Genomic DNA, 18,464 nt, shown 5'->3' with positions numbered 1-18,464 from the left:
ATCAAGAAATTCGTATTTTGCGACCGCCCTTGGCAATCTTAGCACCGTCAGGAAGCCGAGACATGGTACAACGAGGCTCCTTTTCAAGCGCTCCCATTGATGCAAGAGCAAAGGAATCTGTGTTGTGTGCAAAGTAGAGATAGTATCCAGTTCGGCTTTTCTTGACCACCATGACACCAATAGCTCCCTGAGAGTTGCAATTCTTGACACCAGGGTGGCCCATGAAGTCCTCAGAGATAAATGACTCCATAATTGCGTCTTCATCGTCGTCTTGCATATCCCCGCCACCTGGCGCTCGTCGTGTCCCTGTATAGATTCTTTCTGCACATCTTTGTGATGCCATTGTCGTTGCCATATGCTCCCCGGTTCCGCTTGTTACAGCAGCTACAGTTATTCCTTCTTCATCGTCTTCTGCGCATGGTACTACAGCTGTGCCAATACCAACGAGGGCAGCAGGCCCCAGGCGTCCTCGGTGCTTCATTCCAATGCCCCCAGAAGAAGATCCCGCAGCTATTCTTCCTTGATCATCAATCGCAATAGCACCAATAGTGTCCGTGATCATGTCCTCATCTCGGCTGTTCAACCGCACTTGGCGCTTAGCTACTGGTCCGTCAGTCTCTCGAGGTTGGTTTTCTTCATGAAAAGGTCGTTTTACACCTTGCAGGCCGCTCGGAATAGATGGCGTGTTGTCACATTGATTTGACTGTAGGCATGGTTGGGAGGCTTCCAGGGTGAAACTGTTGTTTGATCGCGAAACTTCCGCGGCATTCCGGCGAATAGTGCCTGTTGGACTTGGGCTGTCCACGGCCACGTCTGGTCGCCTGTCAATATATCTGACTCGTGTTGGGGAGGCCCCAATGGTTTTACTGTCAGCCAAAGAGGCTGAAGACATGGGAGTTCTTGGTGATTGCCCGGATGATTTCGAAGTTTGGGCAGGCGGCGATACGTTGGACCGTGGTGAGAAGAGAGAACCCTCCTGCATGCTGGCACAATCAGGGGCCGGGGTGCCCGCGTATGGCGAGTCAGGCTGTCCCTCATTCCACGTGCCAGCCATTATTGCCGCCGTATGTTCGCGAGGAGGTGGTTTACGTGTATCTGCGGATGGGGCTGTGTCGTATTGACAAGGAACACATGCCATGGTAACAGATGGAGACTGTAAACCCGTCCGAGAATCTTGGACCCTTTCTTCTGCTCGTAACAGATCCTCTTGCCAACGGAAAAACCGGTCGCGGGAGTTTTTTGAGACAAGGTACTCATTCGCAAAGGTAACCACGCCATGCTCCTCAGCAAAAATGCGAGCCCCTTCACCGACAAGTGCGTTTGGCGGGACTCTTCGAAGGCTAAGCGGCTGGCTACTGGTATCTAGAATGAGTTTCGCAAGGGAAATGGGATTGCGTATGTCTGGAAGGGAGTGTTAGCGAAGCCCGGAGCTATGTTGAATCATTTCAAAGGGATAGCTAACTTGGAACTGCACCGCAAGCACCACTTCGGCCGAGGTGGTCAACAATTGTAGCATCACACTCGACTGTACCGTCGATGGATAGGTTCGAGCCATAGCCGGCATTGGTGATTTCCTTATCCTCGAGGATTCGCAGAGCAGCTTCGACAGCTTCGGTTGCAGTCGCACCAGCTTTCAAGAACTTCATACCCATTTCGGAGGCCCTGGAGGACGTTAGTCAGATGAGAAAACTTTGCGTCAAGAAACAAGATAATCCTGAGATAGGGATCACAAGAAGGAGGGGGGGGGGGGGGGGGGGGTGCAACAAAGTCACATACGCTACACAGGCCTCCAGATGGACATGTTCGTTTTGATGGCTGTGGAAACCGGCGCCGGCATGGATGAAGATGGCTGGGACGGCTTTCTGTCGTTGACTGAGACGAAGCATGCGATCCAACGCGCCATCGGTGCCATGGTTATTTTGAGCCATCACTGGGGAGTCCACATGTTGGCAATAGGCGTTCATTCTAGTTGAGAGTCATTAGTAACTCGGATTGCCTATGTCAATCCCAAGCGTGCTAAGGATGCCAATGAAGATATTTTGCGTGTGCTGGTGGGGTATTAAAGGGAAAGGGGATTGGGTCGGAATGAGCCAGCTCGAAGTAAATGGCATCCAAGTAGCGGGATACAATTTCTGTAGTTGCTTGGAGCCGATAACGGCAGCCTTAGGAAGAGACGGGGAGGATTTACAACGCAACGAGCCGATGTCACTGTTTCTAGGTGGAATGAACTTGACGTGTCTGCGACGGAGAGTCTCCGAGCATGGGTTGCAACTTCCAAAGTAGAATCAACGATGTAGATGTGCGTATGAATGCTCGCTTGCCGTGATGGGTGTTGCCATGAACGCCACTAGAGGTCAAGGAAAAGTTCAGAGGTTTTATCAGAAGCTCAGAACTCCGGATGTCAGGCCAGGTATATCGGGTTGGCCAGTTCAATGTTGCCAGGGCCCCTTGACTTGGTAACGCTTGATCGACGAGCTCCTGCCCGACATTGACTCACGGCTAGCCGGGCCGTAAAGACAGCGATAAGTGAATGTTTGAAGATGACGACGGCTAGGTACAGTGTCGTGTGCGATTGCACCTGTATTGCGGGTTTGGGTCCTCCGGCGCTTGCAGGTGTCACTCTCGTCATGGTTTCATGGTTTGTCGCGGTGAAGCTGTCAAGGGCTGGCATGGGCAGCGCATGTGATGCGAAGACAAGCCACGCTTGAATCCAGTCAAATTTCCAATTTTACGCACTCAAGGCCTCCTCCATATACAACTGTAGGATATGCTGGTTCGCGGAAAAGAGCACCGAGAATTGCCTTGCCTCTATTAGCCCTAATAGAATTAATTTCACATGCTGCCTGCCCCTGGAGTATGGTTGAAAATATCTTGGTGCCTACGCCCACAGCTTCAGATGACGTCTCGTGGCAGCGTGGCAGCAGCTCCAGTGCTGGAGGAGCCCCATCATGGCCCCACTCTTCCTAGTGGCGCAATGGCGGTGCTTCAGCCGCGCGTATTCAACATGGCCTATGGATGCAGAGTTACTCCTGGGCCAGCGAGAGCGACTTAGGGCAGCAGGTCGGGCACACAGGTACGACCATGCATGCTGTGGCCGGGCTTCCAACCTTCGGCCATTGAAACTTCCAGTGTCCTGGCGCAGCCTACAAAGCAGCAGCACCACCACATGCATTTTGAAGCATCCACCTTCAATGTTCCACCCCACCTCTGGACCTCTGGGAGCTGACTGGTGAGGTGACGACAAGTCAACGGCCATTTGGCATCACCGTCTTCTCTCCTCGCCTCATCTTCGTCCCTTCTTCCCCCTGTACTCTCCATCCTGCTTCGTGCGCATCCGCAGCCGCACTCGTTCATCATGGCGAACCAAACCCCCGCCGTTGTCATGGACAAGTAAGTTAATCCGCGCTCTCTTCCCCCGCTCCTCGACGAGAAACACCCGCACGACAACATACTAATCTGACGCAATGTAGCGGCACGGGATTTTCCAAACTCGGTATGCTCCCAATCGATCTTTAGCCGCACCCTCAATTGACGTCCGAACTCCAGGTTTCGCCGGAAACGATGCCCCGTCCTTCGTTTTCCCGACCGCTATCGCCACGAAAGGCCCTACCGGAGGCAGCGGTGGTTCTGGGTCTGGTCGTCCAGCTGTCGCGAACAAGCCCTCATTCCTTACAGGCGGCGCAGGCCCGAGTAGTAACTTGAGCTCAAAGCGAGGAACCGAGGACCTCGACTTCTACATTGGCGATGAAGCGATAAGCGCCGCTTCAGGGCCTGGTATGTGTCTTGAATGGCCTTGCACTGAGGAGGGATGGTCTGCTAACTAAATGCCTTAGGCTACGGTCTTCATTATCCTATTCGACACGGCCAAATAGAAAACTGGGTTTGTCAAGTTATTTGCCATTAACGTCTCCCAGCTGACCCATCTCCTAGGATCACATGGAACGATTCTGGTCAAACTCAATCTTCAAGTACCTGCGAGTAGAACCCGAGGACCATTACTTTCTTCTGACCGAGCCAGTGAGCCTCTCGCCGCATTTCCTATATCCTTGAAATTTTCAAAACACTTCTGACAGCAATAGCCGCTGAATCCTCCCGAAAATCGAGAGAACACCGCCGAAATATTCTTCGAGTCCTTCAATTGTGCGGGCATGTACATTGCAGTGCAAGCCGTGCTTGCCCTTGCTGCTTCTTGGACTTCGTCCAAGGTTACGGACCGATCTTTGACGGGAACTGTCATTGATTCCGGTGACGGTGTCACTCACGTAATTCCAGTTGCCGAAGGTTATGTGATTGGATCGTCCATCAAATCGATCCCCATTGCCGGAAGAGACATCACGTATTTCGTACAGTCGCTACTCCGAGACCGCGGCGAGCCCGACTCCTCCCTCAAGACCGCACAGGATATTAAGGAGGAATATTGCTATGTGTGCCCCGATATTGTCAAGGAATTCTCAAAGTACGACCGGGACCGGGAACGATTTGCGAAGCATGTTGTCACACACCCCGGTGGCCGTCAGGTCAGCGTTGATGTCGGTTACGAGCGGTTCCTTGCCCCCGAAATTTTCTTCAATCCGGAAATTTATAGCTCTGACTTCCTTACACCGTTGCCTGTTGTTGTTGACGGAGTCATTCAGCAGTCGCCCATCGACGTGCGAAGAGGCCTATACAAGAATATTGTGCTGTCAGGTGGAAGCACCCTCTACAAGGATTTTGGCAGGCGGCTGCAGAGAGACATCAAGCATCTCGTCGATGCTAGGATTCGAGCCAGTGAGGTTCGCAGCGGAGGAGCTCGTAGCGGTGGACTCGATGTTCAGGTTATTACTCACAAGAGACAACGACATGGCCCGTGGTTCGGTGGCAGTCTGCTCGGGCAAACCCCGGAATTCCGATCTTACTGCCACACCAAGGCAGAGGTACGTCAAGCCTGCAGTTGTAACAAACCTGCCGAAGAAGGTGCTGAGCTAACCTGACTGTGTAGTATCAAGAATATGGCCCAAGCATTGTGCGGAGATTTGCCTTGTTGGGAGGACCTGGAGGCTCATAAAATTTTTGTTTATGTCATGTTTGATAGAGCAATTCAAGATGATTTACCTGGCTCTCAAGGAGAAAAGCGCAGACAATACGGGCAGGCGACGACGTTGGAAGTAGGGCAGAGGGCGCATCCAATGTCAAAATAGGGGCATCGACAAGCAAAGTGGTAGGTAGACTTGAAAATACAAACATCATTTATGAACATGGGTTCACACTTTTGGCTGGTCCATCCTTATTGTTGAGGCGGTCTGGCTCCGGCTTGCAGCTCTTGGCCACATTCTAAAGAACATTTATCATATGATAATTTTTATGCTAATAGATGCTAGAGTTCAAGCGCACTAATTATCAATGTTTGCAACAGCTCATTCAACCCACGCCGCTTCTATGGGACATGAAGCCCAAATTGTCAACTCCCCACGCCACGCTTCTACACAACCACCTCCCATACTCACATCAGCTCCGAGTATTGCTTGAGGAGAAGTAACCGATCATGAAAATCAAAAACAAGTCGAAAACAAATTAAATCGACATCATCCCCATTGTTACCCTGGTTGCCTAGCCTATTTGCTGGTGTCAACAACATATCGCCCAGCAATCTTACCCTGCTTCATCAATTCGTAAACGTCTTGCAACTGACTTAAACCCACAGTCTTGAATGGAGCATGAATGAGGCCTCGGCGGTAGAATTCAATGGCCTCGGCCGTGTCGGCACGGTTGCCAACATAACTGCCCTTGATACTAATCATGCGAATGACGGTATCGAAAACGGACGCAGAGAACTTAGCATTGACCGGCAATCCAATGCAGACGACCACGCCTCGGGACCGTACGTATTGAGTAGCCTGCTGGAAGGGCTTTTCGCTAACAGCGACGAGGAGAGCGGCATGAGGACCCAAGCCATCAGCGCTCGCCGCCTTGACGTCTGCAACGAGGTCCTTGGAGGTCGTAAAGTCAACAAACACATCGGCACCGAGTTTCAAGCACATGTCTCTCTTCTCGTCGCCGGCATCAATAGCAATGATGTTGAGGCCCATGGCTTTGGCATACTGGCAGGCCAAACTCCCCAGGCCACCGCCAGCCCCGACAATGGCGACAGACTGCCCCGGCTTGGCACCAGACTCCTTGAGGCCCTTGTACACGGTGATGCCGGCGCACAGGATGGGAGAAATGGCTTCGAGATCGCACTCCTTGGGGATGCGAGCAATATGGGCGGCCTTGGCTATGGCAAACTGCTGGAACGAACCGTCGACGGTATACCCAGACAGCAAAGCCTTGCCACAGAGCGGCTCGTCGGCGACGTTGCAGAAGGAGCAGTTTAGACAGGAACCGTTCAGCCACTTTATGCCGGCGTGGTCGCCAATCTCCACGTCCTTGACGAGCTCGCCTCGCGCAACCACGACACCGGCGCCCTCGTGGCCTCCCACGAGGGGTAATTTGGCAGCCAAGGGCCAGTCGCCCATCATGGCGTGGAGATCGGTGTGGCAGACCCCCGAGTACTTGACGTTGATGAGGACTTCATCTGGGCCGGGCTCCCGCACGGGGATTTTCTTGTATACGACGGCTGTAGAACCATGTCAGCAAAGGTGTGCTTTTTGATCTTGGCTCCGGGGATCAAGGGACGGCTTCATACGTCCTCCAGTCTTTTCCACCACCGCCGCCCATTGCTCCGTGGGGATCTTGTTGGCGGTCATTTTGTCAAGTGTTTCGTGGCGAGTCGTGTGTTCGGGGAAGAAAAGACGTAAGCAATGGACGCCAATGTATACCAATAAGAAACCGTTTTACAGCCAATACAAGTAGCGTAGCGCAAGAGGAATGCGGAATCAGTAAATTGAAGACCAAGAAGAGGAAGAAGAAAAGCTAGCGACCCAAACAGCCATTTATATACAAGACGCTGCCTCGCTCAAGCACCGCATGATACGGCATTTGTCAAGAATGGGCGCGGCCACGCCACGCCACGGAACTTTATCCGGTAGAAACCCTATATACCGTGCGACAACATTCGACTGTGGCACCCCATCCCCGCCGTCCACGACACCAGACCTGGATACAGGGAAGAGGTCCTGTAAATCGCCTGCGCTGGGCCCACAGACGGCTTGCTTTGGACGATTGCACAACGGATACACCGGGGAGAGTCCCCCAGCCCGTCGTCCGCGCGTGTATCACTATTTTACGCCATGGTGGAAACGATCTACGAGAGTATCATGAGCGGGGGAGTTGTACAGGATCGTCTAGATGTGAGGGACGAGATGGAATGCGTTTAACCGATGACCGATGCATTGGTGCGTTTTGCGGGGTGAGACGCCGTGTTGAACGTTCAAAGTAAACTTTGGAAGCTGTCGTGCCACGCCCCACATTAGGTAACTCAGCTAGTAGCAAAGCCCTGGCCCCTCACCTGGTGTGGGGCGTGGCACGAGTACTCACCTTGCATGTTCTGACGTGGGATGATGGTTTATCAATTTGCCTTGACTTCCGCAAGCGGCGCCTCGGCAGGACGGGCCTTGGCACGATTCATGCCGGGGTTTTGCAGGTTCATAGTCTACGATGCGAAATCGATCAATGTACATGATATGCTGCTACCGTCCAAGCAGGGGAATGTCAATAACGTCTTGTTCATTTATTTTTGGTCGTTTTTTGGTGAGGGGCAGCGAATTCCCATGGCGGTCAGGTTCTCCCGTCCACAACCCAAGCTCTTGCCCTCTTGAAGCTCTCCAGCTCGGGCAAGGTAAAAGGCCCGAGAAATCACTCCACTTTGTCAAACACCTGATGCGATACTCCGTATTCACCAAGGACCGGGAACCATCGCTGGGGAGCAAGCCGAGTGCAAAACATACTTAAGTACGTAAAACCCCGCAATGCATTGCGTGTATCCCCCCCCCTCAGCACAATACTATCAACTGCCGCATGGCCGGGACTTTCCTTATCCTTGCGCCGTCCCCAGCAGCAAATAACAGTGGCGTTCCCTGGCCAGGGCATTCTTGAGTCGTCGGAGCTTGTTCCCTTTCGCCGACTTTCGCTCCAAGGGATGTTGGAACCGTTGTACGGGCTGGGGTAAATCCGGGGAGCAGGCGCGGGAGTACGGGGGGAGCACGCATCGAGAATAAGGCTCTCTGGGCACGTTCCCGGAGTGTGTGTGGGCGTCCGTGTCTACAATTGGTTTATTTACATTGAGTTTCGCTGAAGCTGTAGTTTTGGTGACTAGGGATGTAGATCTAGATGGATATGTGCGATCCTGTCACACAAAAAATGGACGTGGCCACGCCACAGTATTTTGTGTGTTATGCCCCCTTATATTCTCTGCGACAGATGCACAGGTCGAACGGAGGGGCTGCATTGTCAAAGAAAGGGTAAGATTTGCTCCGTTGGTACATCACAAATTCGCTGCTCCGCATGCCCAAGGCCCGACTACTCTTGCCAGCAACACCAGCTCTGCGGGTTGACCTGGTTGATAGCTATACGAAATGAGACATCATCTCCTCAATGACAGTAACGGTCTGCTCAATTCAAGTGGACATGTATTTTCACAGCGCCAGACGCGGCTAGCATCACATTTTGACGAGAAATGGCCTTATCAAATCCACCCACGTCTCTGAACGATTCGCTAGGGAAAAAAAATGCAGTAATCCTCCTACCCTTTTGCGCCCAAATCAGCCCGCGATAATACCCAGTTACTCTCACCCCCCTCGATTTGCAGGAAGGCCCCTTCGCCCCAACAGCAAAAGGCTGAGCAACCAGCGGGAGACAGCTAGGCAGCAGCAGGGATGTCAACCGATTGCTCAACGCCGTCAGCCGTGGCCGACTTGACCGTCTTGCCCGTCTTTGCAATCTTGGTCAAGACGGTCTCGTAGGGCAGGCCAGTGATGACCTTGGCAGTCTGGTTTTCGAGGGAGACTTCGTAGCTTTCGACACCTGCATCCCGCCGTCAGCAGAAGAAGAAAAACCATGCGTGGCCGCATCAAGGCGGCGTACGTACCATCCAGCTTCTTCAGAACACGGTCAATAGCTCCGGAGCAGCCGCCGCAGCTCATGGCGACGTTGAACTCGTACGTGTGCAGGTTGGTGGACATGGTGGCCGGTGGGGGATGCGCGAGCAAAAAGTGTACGTATGACAGATGGCATGCAAGTCTGCGGGGAAAAGGAAATTTGGTCGGCGGGTTGTCGTCTAGAGAAGGGCAGTATCACGGGCGTTTTAAATACAACATGCAGAGAAGGACATGTCAAGGAGCGGATGGCGGCGGGAGCATGGCATTAATAATAATTGACCGTTCTGGACGAGGCCAAAGCATGGGCCCCGCGAAAAGGACGCAGCCACAGCCACAGCAAGGCACCGCAGGCATCAACCAGGTGGCCCGAGACGAGACGGCGGCGTCTGACAGCAGCACGCAACCGCACGCTAATATTCAGACATCACCTTCTTGAAACGTGCTCCCTTGCTCCGCGACAATGGACATATTCTCGGTCTCAACACCCGGTCTGGGATGCGTCTCAAAACAGCTTTGTTTCGTCTTGATCACTCGTAACTCTCTCGCCGGCGTATTAACTGCTGCCCGCCATCATCCCATCAGCCCGTCCATGCGAATGCCCTCTTGCATCATGCACCCAGATCGGCCGGAACGGGCCGAGCACCATCACAGGCCCCCCGTATTATGACGCCCGCCGCAGATAACATACTATCGCCTTCAAGGTCATTGCTCCCGAGAGCGCCCGAGACCTGAAACAGGTAAATGATTATCCATACATCTGTTTCTGCGCTGTCTTGGATATGAGCTCAAACTTGCTCACCTCGGTACGCACAAAACCTCCACTGCCAAAGTCCCAACAACTAGCCCGTCACTCGCCTTGGCCCAGCCTTTGCATGTCCACGTACATGCGTATTATCGCCAGGTACAATACATGAATCAAACACATGGCCATGCCGCCCGCCTCGCAGCCCAGTCGAAACTAGCCCCTCACAGCCCTCACCGGCCGAAATTCAACCAAAAATCTCTCCTCCTCCACATCATACACATGTTCCGGCAGCTCAGTTGTCAAGAAGGCCTCGGCCAGCTCCTCCATCCACATCTGCAGCTCGCCCTCCTCCCAGCTCTCCGTCTCGTCCAGCGGATCCCTCACACACATCCTCACCACGTCCTCCGTCTCCCTCACCAGCTCCCACACGGGCTGGATCTCGGCCGCAATCCGCTCCTCCCTTTCCCCCGTCACGGGGTCAACACCCGTATCCGTGCCGTCGTCGTCCGTCGCCCCCGCCGCCAGCAGCCGCCTCCTCGGAACCCTCTTGGTCCGCGAGTACTTGAGGTCCGGCAGGCCCCCCCACACCGAGCTCAGCACCTCGAGGCTCGTGAACCACTGCATCAGGTAATTCCCCAGCTCGTTGAAGCTGTAGTACGCCGTAAACGCGGGAAGCGCCAGGTGTCGCACCTTTGCCGCCATCTCCTCGACGCCCTGCGAGTCCCACGGCAGCTCGCAAAACTCCTCCCACTTTTCCCTGGAGACGTAGAGCGCATCACGCGCGGGATCCCACGGCCGGGAAAACACGTGGCCCCTTGTTTCTTTCCGGAAGCCAAGGGAGATGCCGTGCATGCGCGCCCACGACATGGTCACCGCGCGCGCCTCCGCGTTGACGTGGACCAGCGCCGGCGTCTTGACCTGCACGCGTGGCTCGTGGGATATCCCCGCGTATCGCTCGTCCTCGCCCTCGGGGTCGAGGTAGCGCAGGACGAGGTTCTTGTTATACAGATACACGGCGGGCGCGTCCAGGGGACTCAGGTACTCCACGTATATCTGGCGCCGGAGCTCGGCGGGAAGGCGCGCGAACCGGTGGAAGGTCGTGGCCGCCATGGAGTGAAGACGCGTTAAGCGAAGAACTGCCCCCCTCGTGACGTGAACCGCGAAACTCGGCCAAACGCTGGGCGCCAATTGCCCGCACCCTCCCCGCTATCAATGCGACTGTAGCAATGCTAGTAGGTGAAGAATGAAATTCCTTGCACTTGTAGAATCGTGACGAGGGGTGACGAAAGGGAAAGGACGCGGATGCCGGGTGGAAGGTTGGTATCCAAGTTGCAGGATTTAGTCTCCAGCCCTGCGGCAAGGATAAACAATACCAGACGCCACACCCACTTCTCGTATCGTCACTACGTACTAGGTACACGCGCAAGCTCCGCATCACTCTTCGCCAGGGCAATTCCGTCTAGACTTGAAATCATGATACCAAGGTGCAACCTATATTCTCAAACAACGGCATAAACTTTGGCTGTTGACTTCCCGTCCATCATTCCAGGAATCAAGCCATCATTACTCCGTATACTCAACTCTATCAGTGATGAAGAAAATTGCTATTGGTACAATTCATACACAAAATGAAATGCACTCCTTCCACATGCATTCCCCCACATCTCCCATTTTTATTCTCAAGTAGTCACCCATTTCCAACACATGCTACTTTTTTTTTTTTTTTCCTTTTTTCCCCCTTTACAGCTGAGCCTGGAGAACCTTCTCCTGAGTGTCCGACAGGGCCCAGTCGCTAGAGGCAGACTTGCTACGAACAGCAGAAGCCTGCTCCTTGGTGAAGCCCTTGGCTTCAACTGCCGGGTTGTAGCCGAGGCCGTTGGCCTTGCCGACGGCTGCATTGTCCAACTCTGGAGCAGCCTTGCCATCCGCACGGCGATAGACGGTCACGACAACGGCACCACCGAGGCCCAGGTTGTGCTGCAGGCAGTACTTGGTGTTGGGAGCTGCGCGGTTGTTGGCCCATCCACGCAGATGCCAGACAAGCTCGGCACACTGAGCAATACCCGTGGCGCCCAGAGGATGGCCCTTGGAGATGAGACCGCCAGAGGGGTTGATGACGTACTTGCCGCCGTAGGTGATGTCGCCCCGGCGGACGAGCTCGTGAGCCTTGCCCTTCTCACTAAGACCGAGGGCATCAATGACAACCATCTCGTTGGCGCTGAAGCAGTCGTGTAGCTCGACTACCTGCACGTCTTTGGGGGTGATGCCGGCCTCGCCCATGGCAGTCTTTACAGCGTGCTGGGTCATCTCATAGCCCATCAGGTCGATGGAGCTGCGGGAAAACAGGCTGGGAGCATCGGTGGCCAGGCACTGCCCAGCAACCTCGACGGCCTGAGCCTTGAGGTGGGGTCGGGCATCGAGGAACTCCTGAGAGACGAGGATGGCAGCAGCGCCCCCATCAGAGGTAGGGCAGCACTGAAGCTTGGTGAGAGGGTCGAAGATCTTGGGTGCCTGCATGATCTGGTCGAGGGTGTAGACCTGCTGGAACTGCGAGTAAGGATTCTTGGGAGAGTGGGCGTGGTTGACACGGGCAATCTCAGCAAAGTCCTCGGGTTTGGCACCATACTTCTCCATGTACTCACGGCCAGCGTTGCCGAACATCTGAGCTGCGCCAGGGGCAGGTTCGAATCCCCGGGTCTCAACCATCATGTTGACAGTGGTGCCGATGGGGTTCTCGCGGTCGTTCCAGAAGCTCTGCAAGCTGCCAGCCATCATCTTCTCGAAACCCACAACCATGACACAGTTGGCAGCACCGCTCGCGATGAAGGTACGGGCCATGGCCAGACCAGTGCTGCCAGTGGAGCAGTTGTTGTTTACGTTGTAGACGGGAATCTTGGTCATGCCGAATTGGTAAAAGACGCGCTGACCGCAGGTACTGTCGCCGTAGCAGTAGCAGGCGACGCCTTGGTCGACATCGTCGTAGTTGATCTGAGCATCGAGGAGGGCCTTTATCCCAGCTTCGAAGCCGAGCTCAGTGTAGTCAACCAGGCCTCGAGGCTTGATGAACTTGGTCATGCCCACGCCCAGGACGTAGACGGGCGACTTTTGCTTGGCAGGCATTTTGATGAGTAGTTATAGTGTGTGTGTGTGTATTGTAGATATGTGTATTTGTCCAAGAGGGAAAGGGAAAAAAAGGGCGAGTGGTCTCGGAGTGTCGGCAATAGTGGCAAGTTGGGAGAGATCCCTTGGACGACGATCGACAATGTGACAGATTGAGGGAAGAAGAGTAAAATAAAACGTTGCACAAGTTGAAGCCAGGAAAAAGTAAACTGCCAAATTAAAGAACTATAATGAAGCACCGAACGGGTGAGTGAGGTTTCTATTTATGGGGCGGGTGATGGATGTCACGGCTTTGCATGTGGAAGAGGCACGTCTGGAGTCTGAAGGGCCCCTGGCGCGGAATTCGGGCATTGAATGCGGGGAGCCGAGCGCTGGATCAACCATGTGTGCAGGAGCATCCGCTATGATTGCCTAACTTGGCCTCCGGCAGAAGCGGCGGGCACTCTGCCCACAAGTTGAGACTCCCGTATCCATTCGCCTGCGACAGCAGTCCATGGGAAGGGCAAGTGCCGAGGTCAATTGTGCGGCGACAAGAAGGCTGACACTCCACCGTGAATGAGCCTGGGGCGTTCGCCCACTCTGCGATTCAACGTCCAACTCCTGACACCAGACACTAAACTGACTTGGATCTTGCCTCATCCCTCCAGTCGGTAGCCGAGGCTTGGAGTCCCCAAAGGCGGGGGAGGCTCTGGCCACTCCCGTAGTAACCGAGCACACAGCTGAGTCAGCAGCCCTTCTCACCCATTCCACCGCCGCCGCCGCCGGACCCTCGGACAAACGCCCTCGGTGGTGCATGCCGCCTGCCTCTCCATGGCACCTACTACACCGAGACTGACAAACTAATTAGCATAATCGCATCTCTGTATTAAATCGAGTCAGATCATGATTCTTTAAAAAAAAAAAAAAAAAGACACAGAGAGAGAGAGAAGAAGAAGAAGAAGAAGAATAAGGGAAAGGAAAAGGAAAGGAAAGAAGAAAAAAACAAAGAAAGAGCCGCTAATAACTAACTTGCATCCTCACTTTTTCCAAATCACTAACCCCTCCATCTACTAGTTCTCCGGCGCATCAACGCCCTCGGAGGCGCCCCACATCCGGCGCCGTCCGTGTCATGAACACGGCCGAGATTGTACGGCTCCGAACATAACCTGCATGTCGGCCGGGTCGTACCATAGAGTGGGCTCCCGTTTATGTTGGCCCGCGCGGCGACGTGATGAGGATTTGCCGCAAGAACTGCAAAAATAGGCAGAGAACATGCAAGACAAGATCAGCCACTACTGGAATTTATCTGGTGACAAAGAATATGCTTTCCAGTCATACGAATGACTTCTGGTATAGATTTATCGTGTCGCCTAACATGATCTATGATGGCTTCCCGCCCCGAGCTGCTGCTCGTTTACTTCCTCACCCAACAAGTATTTGGACAGATCAGCGCCATGGTACGCCGTGCAACCATGTTCCAAAACACCTCTTACTCCACCTACCCGCATATCAGGTTGGATATGGCCAATCTCCGCGTCATAACCAGAAGAACAATGCATGAATGGCTACACTCATTGTCCCAGATCTCAAAAGCAAAAATCCTGCCACCCCCTAATCAAAAGAACTCCCAGTGCTGCTAAAAAATGTGCATATACCAAGCACAACAAGTCGCAAAAACGCCGTAAGCTCATAAATTTCGCTCAGCGAGATTCTCTCATCTAAAAAGCCAAAGTTCTCTTGCATCATTCCCATCCATTCCATAAAACCCAGCTCGCAACATTGTTAGCCGACCCTCCTGAGCCCACACTGTTGGCGTATCCGTAGGTCATTTGGCCGTGCAGGTATGAATCTGTGCCGTATTGATCGGTAGAAACAGCCCGAAACTTTTCCTGTGTTATGTTTGACGATCTTAGACAACTGTCGAATACGGCATACAGATTCCGTGTCACCTCTTGAACGTTAGGTTCCGCAGTTTTGACTGTCTCTAATATTGTGGCCAGACATAATATGTCCTTGGTATCACCTCCACCCATATACTTGATGAGTAGCTCCAGACTCTCCTGCACCGTGGAAACCAGGCGTGCAGGGGACCAAGGCACCACAGCTTCTGCAGAAGCAAGTGAAAGATCTTCTCCATGAGCACCCGACAGGCTCGGGCCGCCATGCTGGTTAAACTGTAGCGAATCCGAATTCTGGCGGACAGCAGACTGAATATAGTAACAGACGCTCAGTGAGCAATAGATGATATCTGGCTTTAGAATTTGATGATACATCTCTGCCACGACATGGAATTGGGGCTGTGTTGGATCCAACTCATCAAGGTATTTCAATATCACCATCGAGGACTTCAAAAATGACCGTGATATTTCTGCTGGGACATCTGCGGCACCAAGCGCCAGAGGACGGTAGAGCGCTAGAAGCGGCCGTCTCACATGCATATCGAGAATCACGCGGCTTCTCCATTGCTTGCTTTTCTGCGCGGCGCTATAAGATCCTTGTCGTGGATATATATGATTTATGTCATCAAGAAAACGCTCCAACTTTGTTCCGATGTCCAAGACTTCTGAATAGTCGCGGATGGAATCGATCCGATTAACAAGAGGCGCCACTTTCATGCGAGCCGCCAGTGTTATAGCGGCATATACCTGCATTTGATTATCGGTCACCTGATCAATTGGTCGCATAGGAGGGAGTTCCTGCATTCCTGGAAACAGTTCAGAGTCATTGAGATTTCGTGGTGGCTTGCAGGTGAAGTCCCCATCACGAAGCAGAGAAGGCATATTGCAGGCTATCGACATGTGCAGGTCCATGTCTGCCAAGGTAAACCACAGCCTCCGGCGTATCTCTCCCCAGAAGACCGGGATCCGTTGGTCGCTCTCAGAAGGATCTCGATGCATACCCATGCTCATCGCAAGCCGTAAGACATACCCGAGCTTGTTCCACGAGTCTTGTAGTCGAGGCGTGATCATTCTTGATGCATGTATCAGTAAAACTTGTACTTGGACAGTACTGATGTCGACCAGCTGCTTTCCTTTAAGACTATCAAGCCAGCTTTGTACCAGAGCACACGCAGTTGGAATATGAACTCCCTCACTGCGTTCGTGGCCCATTCCTCTCGACTTTGTCTCGAACCGAGAGGCAACGGATAAGACGCAAAGCAGTTGTGGCAAGAAGAACTCAGCCTGCATTTTACCATCCCAATACGCGTTGTATGCGTCGTAAAAACTTCTCGTATGGAGAATTCTGTAAATCGACTCTGAGGTATCAAAATACACGGTGACAAGTTGGTCGCATATATCCTTTTTGGGGAGGATATCTGTCATGCGCTTCTGCACCGGCATCATGGAATCGACAAATACCGTGATTGGTTTCAAAGCAAGGTGTAGCTCATCTTGCCGATGTTTATGTAACAAGCCAAAGCGCCTCAATAGGTCATCCGAAGCGTGACTTTGATGGTGCCCCATTAAGTACGCTCGTGCCTCGGGAAACTAACGCGAGGAGAAGGAGGCCAGAGTTAGTAATTTGGATTACACGTCAACCATGCAGAATGTCTGCAGGGGGGAGATAACGCAAAGGGCCACCTACCACATTGAGCATCACCCGTGGGCTGTGTTGGCCAAAGAATCGAGTCGATGTACCACCACGTTTGACTGTTAGTCCCCTGACAGTATCGGTGGCAGCATACAAAATCCTGCCGCCGCTGGTGTCTGTCAGTGCAGGGCTACGGCCTTGCATATGCCTTTCTAGCCGGTCCATCCGCAAAGTCAATTCCTCAAGCATCGGCATGCCGGGCGATCCGCCATTCTTGACAGGCGTTGTTGCGATTTCATTGCTTGAAACATTGTTCGAATTGGTTGTACCAGGAGGGCAGCTTCGTTTATTAGGGCGATTCGTATCTACGAGTTCAGTGTCAGAGCCGTCTGACAGGTTTGCCGGGTCGTGGTCGGCCGCATATTTACAAATGCGGCTGGATTTCTGACACTGGGAGCAAGGTAGAAGTCGATCGCATCGCAATTTACGTTTTCGACATTCGGTACAAGACTTGACTGGCCTTGGTCGCTTTACACTCCTTTGCTGTTGTGATTGTTGTTGTTGTTGTTGGTGGTGGTGGTGTTGCTGCTGTTGCTGCTGTGATATTCCTAGTGGCTGGGCACTGATTCCCTGAGGAGGCGTATGAGCGATATGCTGCTGCGGCGGTGTTCGCAATAGTTGTGTTGAGGCGTTGTCAAACGAGCTGGTACTAGGGCCCACCGACAGCGGTTGATGAAGTATAGATGCTGCTCCAGCACCATCCGCCGGTGTCGGAAATGAATGCATCGTAGTGGAAATATTTGCGCTTTTAGATGACAAATGCCGCTCTCATGCGAAATCGAAGATGGGTCGTATTCGGGGAGTGGGATGAGGTCGATTTGCAGGTGTCGGATATTGCAGTCGTGGGGGCAAAACGCGGGTCATTGTCATCCGGACAGGTTCTGCAATTCGGTATGCAAGCAAGAAAAAAGATGAAGGAGAAAGGGCTAGAACAGAGCAGCAGAGTAGCCAGGCAAATCAAGGAGTGGTGCAGGGCCGAGTCCCCCCACGATGCGTGACAAAAGCACCACGGTCCGCTCGCTGGGTGTTGTTGTTTGGTCCAAAGCTTCGTCAATTCACTCGGCCAAGCCTTTTACTCCGCTGGATTTGAGATGCTCGTGAAATCTGGCCATGCTCGAGGAACAGACGTCAAGTGTGCGTCCGTATGAGAAGAGATTGAAGCGCAGCACAGGGAACTGGCAAGCGCCGAGTAGGCTTGGGGGCTCGCCAAGTCTGTGCAGATCAGGGTGGCCACACCTCCGGTGGGCTGGATAGAGCCACAGCCGGACAAGGTTCAATTGGGTGCAATTGTTGTCCGGAGTAAGGATCAGCTTCAATGTTTGAGGCGGCTCGAGCTAGGACCGAGGAAACAAGCACAACATTGAAACTTTGTAAAAGGCTCCGGATAACGCATTACCGTCTTGTCGGCCGAGAGAGCAAAGCGGCCGATATGGCGATGCACGCGCGGAGTCCTCGCACAACAGACGGCCGCAGCCAACATGCGTCCGGAAGCCCAACAGTATGAAGATGGGGGGAGGAGGATAGAATTAGTTCAAAGGGCTAGGGTGGACAAGGATCGCAGAACAAAGCCGGTCATCAGGCTGCAGCTGCAGGTTGTCGGAAGCAATTCCCAAGCAGGGAAAGTGAAAAGTGGGCTCTGATGGATGTGGCTTTTGGGAATGGGTCAAGGTCAAGAGAGGAGAGCGTCCCGTTGAACAGGATTGTTGGAAGTGTTCGGAGTACTAGTATTAGTACATGTACATGCTGGAGTGCGTACAATAATACTGGAGTCGACACATGAGATAACGGGGTCGCAAGGCAGGCGCGGTGCGTAGTGCGTTTGTCAAGTACCTGGCAAACTGGCAATGGCAAATGGCTGGCTGCTCTGCTGCTCTGGTGTGCACTTGCCCAAGTCAGGTCTGGTCTAGTCTCCTGGGGTCCAGTACAGAGTACTTGGTACATAATAATGACAAAAGTCACGCACACAAACCAAAATCCATCACATCACATCGGCCAAGCCAGACCATATTCGCTCTGCG

The 18,464-nt window shown here is 53.2% G+C and overlaps 7 protein-coding genes across 8 annotated transcripts; 1 reads left to right on the top strand and 6 right to left on the bottom strand.

Moving 5' to 3' along the window:
• Position 1: 1 nt before the first annotated feature.
• J3458_005217 (uncharacterized protein) lies at positions 2-1,928 on the bottom strand (the record flags this gene model as incomplete). Its single annotated transcript, XM_007811705.2, has 3 exons — positions 2-1,401; positions 1,463-1,662; positions 1,777-1,928. The coding sequence occupies 3 exons, from the start codon at positions 1,926-1,928 to the stop codon at positions 2-4; spliced, it is 1,752 nt and encodes a 583-aa protein (XP_007809896.2).
• Positions 1,929-2,699: 771 nt separating this feature from the next.
• ARP3 (Arp2/3 complex subunit, actin nucleation center) lies at positions 2,700-6,175 on the top strand. The gene is made up of 7 exons (XM_066118666.1): positions 2,700-3,390; positions 3,471-3,493; positions 3,547-3,774; positions 3,834-3,880; positions 3,931-4,017; positions 4,080-4,913; positions 4,979-6,175. The coding sequence occupies exons 1-7, from the start codon at positions 3,356-3,358 to the stop codon at positions 5,042-5,044; spliced, it is 1,320 nt and encodes a 439-aa protein (XP_065976187.1). The 5' UTR covers positions 2,700-3,355; the 3' UTR covers positions 5,045-6,175.
• On the bottom strand, positions 4,979-7,389 carry ADH1. Of its 2 annotated transcripts, XM_007811707.2 has the most exons (2): positions 6,662-7,389; positions 4,979-6,592 (listed from the first exon to the last, which is right to left on the bottom strand). In XM_007811707.2, exons 1-2 carry the CDS (start codon positions 6,720-6,722, stop codon positions 5,592-5,594), a joined length of 1,062 nt encoding a protein of 353 aa, XP_007809898.1. In that variant the 5' UTR covers positions 6,723-7,389; the 3' UTR covers positions 4,979-5,591. The 2 variants fall into 2 exon arrangements, with proteins under 2 accessions (XP_007809898.1, XP_065976186.1); XM_066118665.1 differs by having other exon boundaries at positions 5,304-7,322.
• A 1,384-nt stretch (positions 7,390-8,773) lies between these two features.
• On the bottom strand, positions 8,774-9,095 carry ATX1 (Cytosolic copper metallochaperone; the record flags this gene model as incomplete). Its single annotated transcript, XM_007811708.1, has 2 exons — positions 8,774-8,937; positions 9,002-9,095. 2 exons carry the CDS (start codon positions 9,093-9,095, stop codon positions 8,774-8,776), a joined length of 258 nt encoding a protein of 85 aa, XP_007809899.1.
• Positions 9,096-9,969: 874 nt separating this feature from the next.
• Positions 9,970-10,866, bottom strand: J3458_005213 (uncharacterized protein; the record flags this gene model as incomplete). The annotated part of the gene is made up of 1 exon (XM_007811709.2): positions 9,970-10,866. One exon carries the CDS (start codon positions 10,864-10,866, stop codon positions 9,970-9,972), a length of 897 nt encoding a protein of 298 aa, XP_007809900.1.
• A 630-nt stretch (positions 10,867-11,496) lies between these two features.
• On the bottom strand, positions 11,497-12,876 carry J3458_005212 (uncharacterized protein; the record flags this gene model as incomplete). Its single annotated transcript, XM_007811710.2, has 1 exon — positions 11,497-12,876. The coding sequence occupies one exon, from the start codon at positions 12,874-12,876 to the stop codon at positions 11,497-11,499; it is 1,380 nt and encodes a 459-aa protein (XP_007809901.1).
• Positions 12,877-13,482: 606 nt separating this feature from the next.
• J3458_005211 (uncharacterized protein) lies at positions 13,483-18,001 on the bottom strand. The gene is made up of 2 exons (XM_066118664.1): positions 16,441-18,001; positions 13,483-16,343 (listed from the first exon to the last, which is right to left on the bottom strand). The coding sequence occupies exons 1-2, from the start codon at positions 17,170-17,172 to the stop codon at positions 14,598-14,600; spliced, it is 2,478 nt and encodes an 825-aa protein (XP_065976185.1). The 5' UTR covers positions 17,173-18,001; the 3' UTR covers positions 13,483-14,597.
• Positions 18,002-18,464: the final 463 nt, after the last annotated feature.

Source organism: Metarhizium acridum, assembly GCF_019434415.1.
Source record: "Metarhizium acridum strain ARSEF 324 chromosome Unknown scaffold_31, whole genome shotgun sequence".
Lineage (NCBI taxonomy): Eukaryota > Fungi > Ascomycota > Sordariomycetes > Hypocreales > Clavicipitaceae > Metarhizium > Metarhizium acridum.
This window is presented reverse-complemented; position numbering and strand designations above follow the sequence as displayed.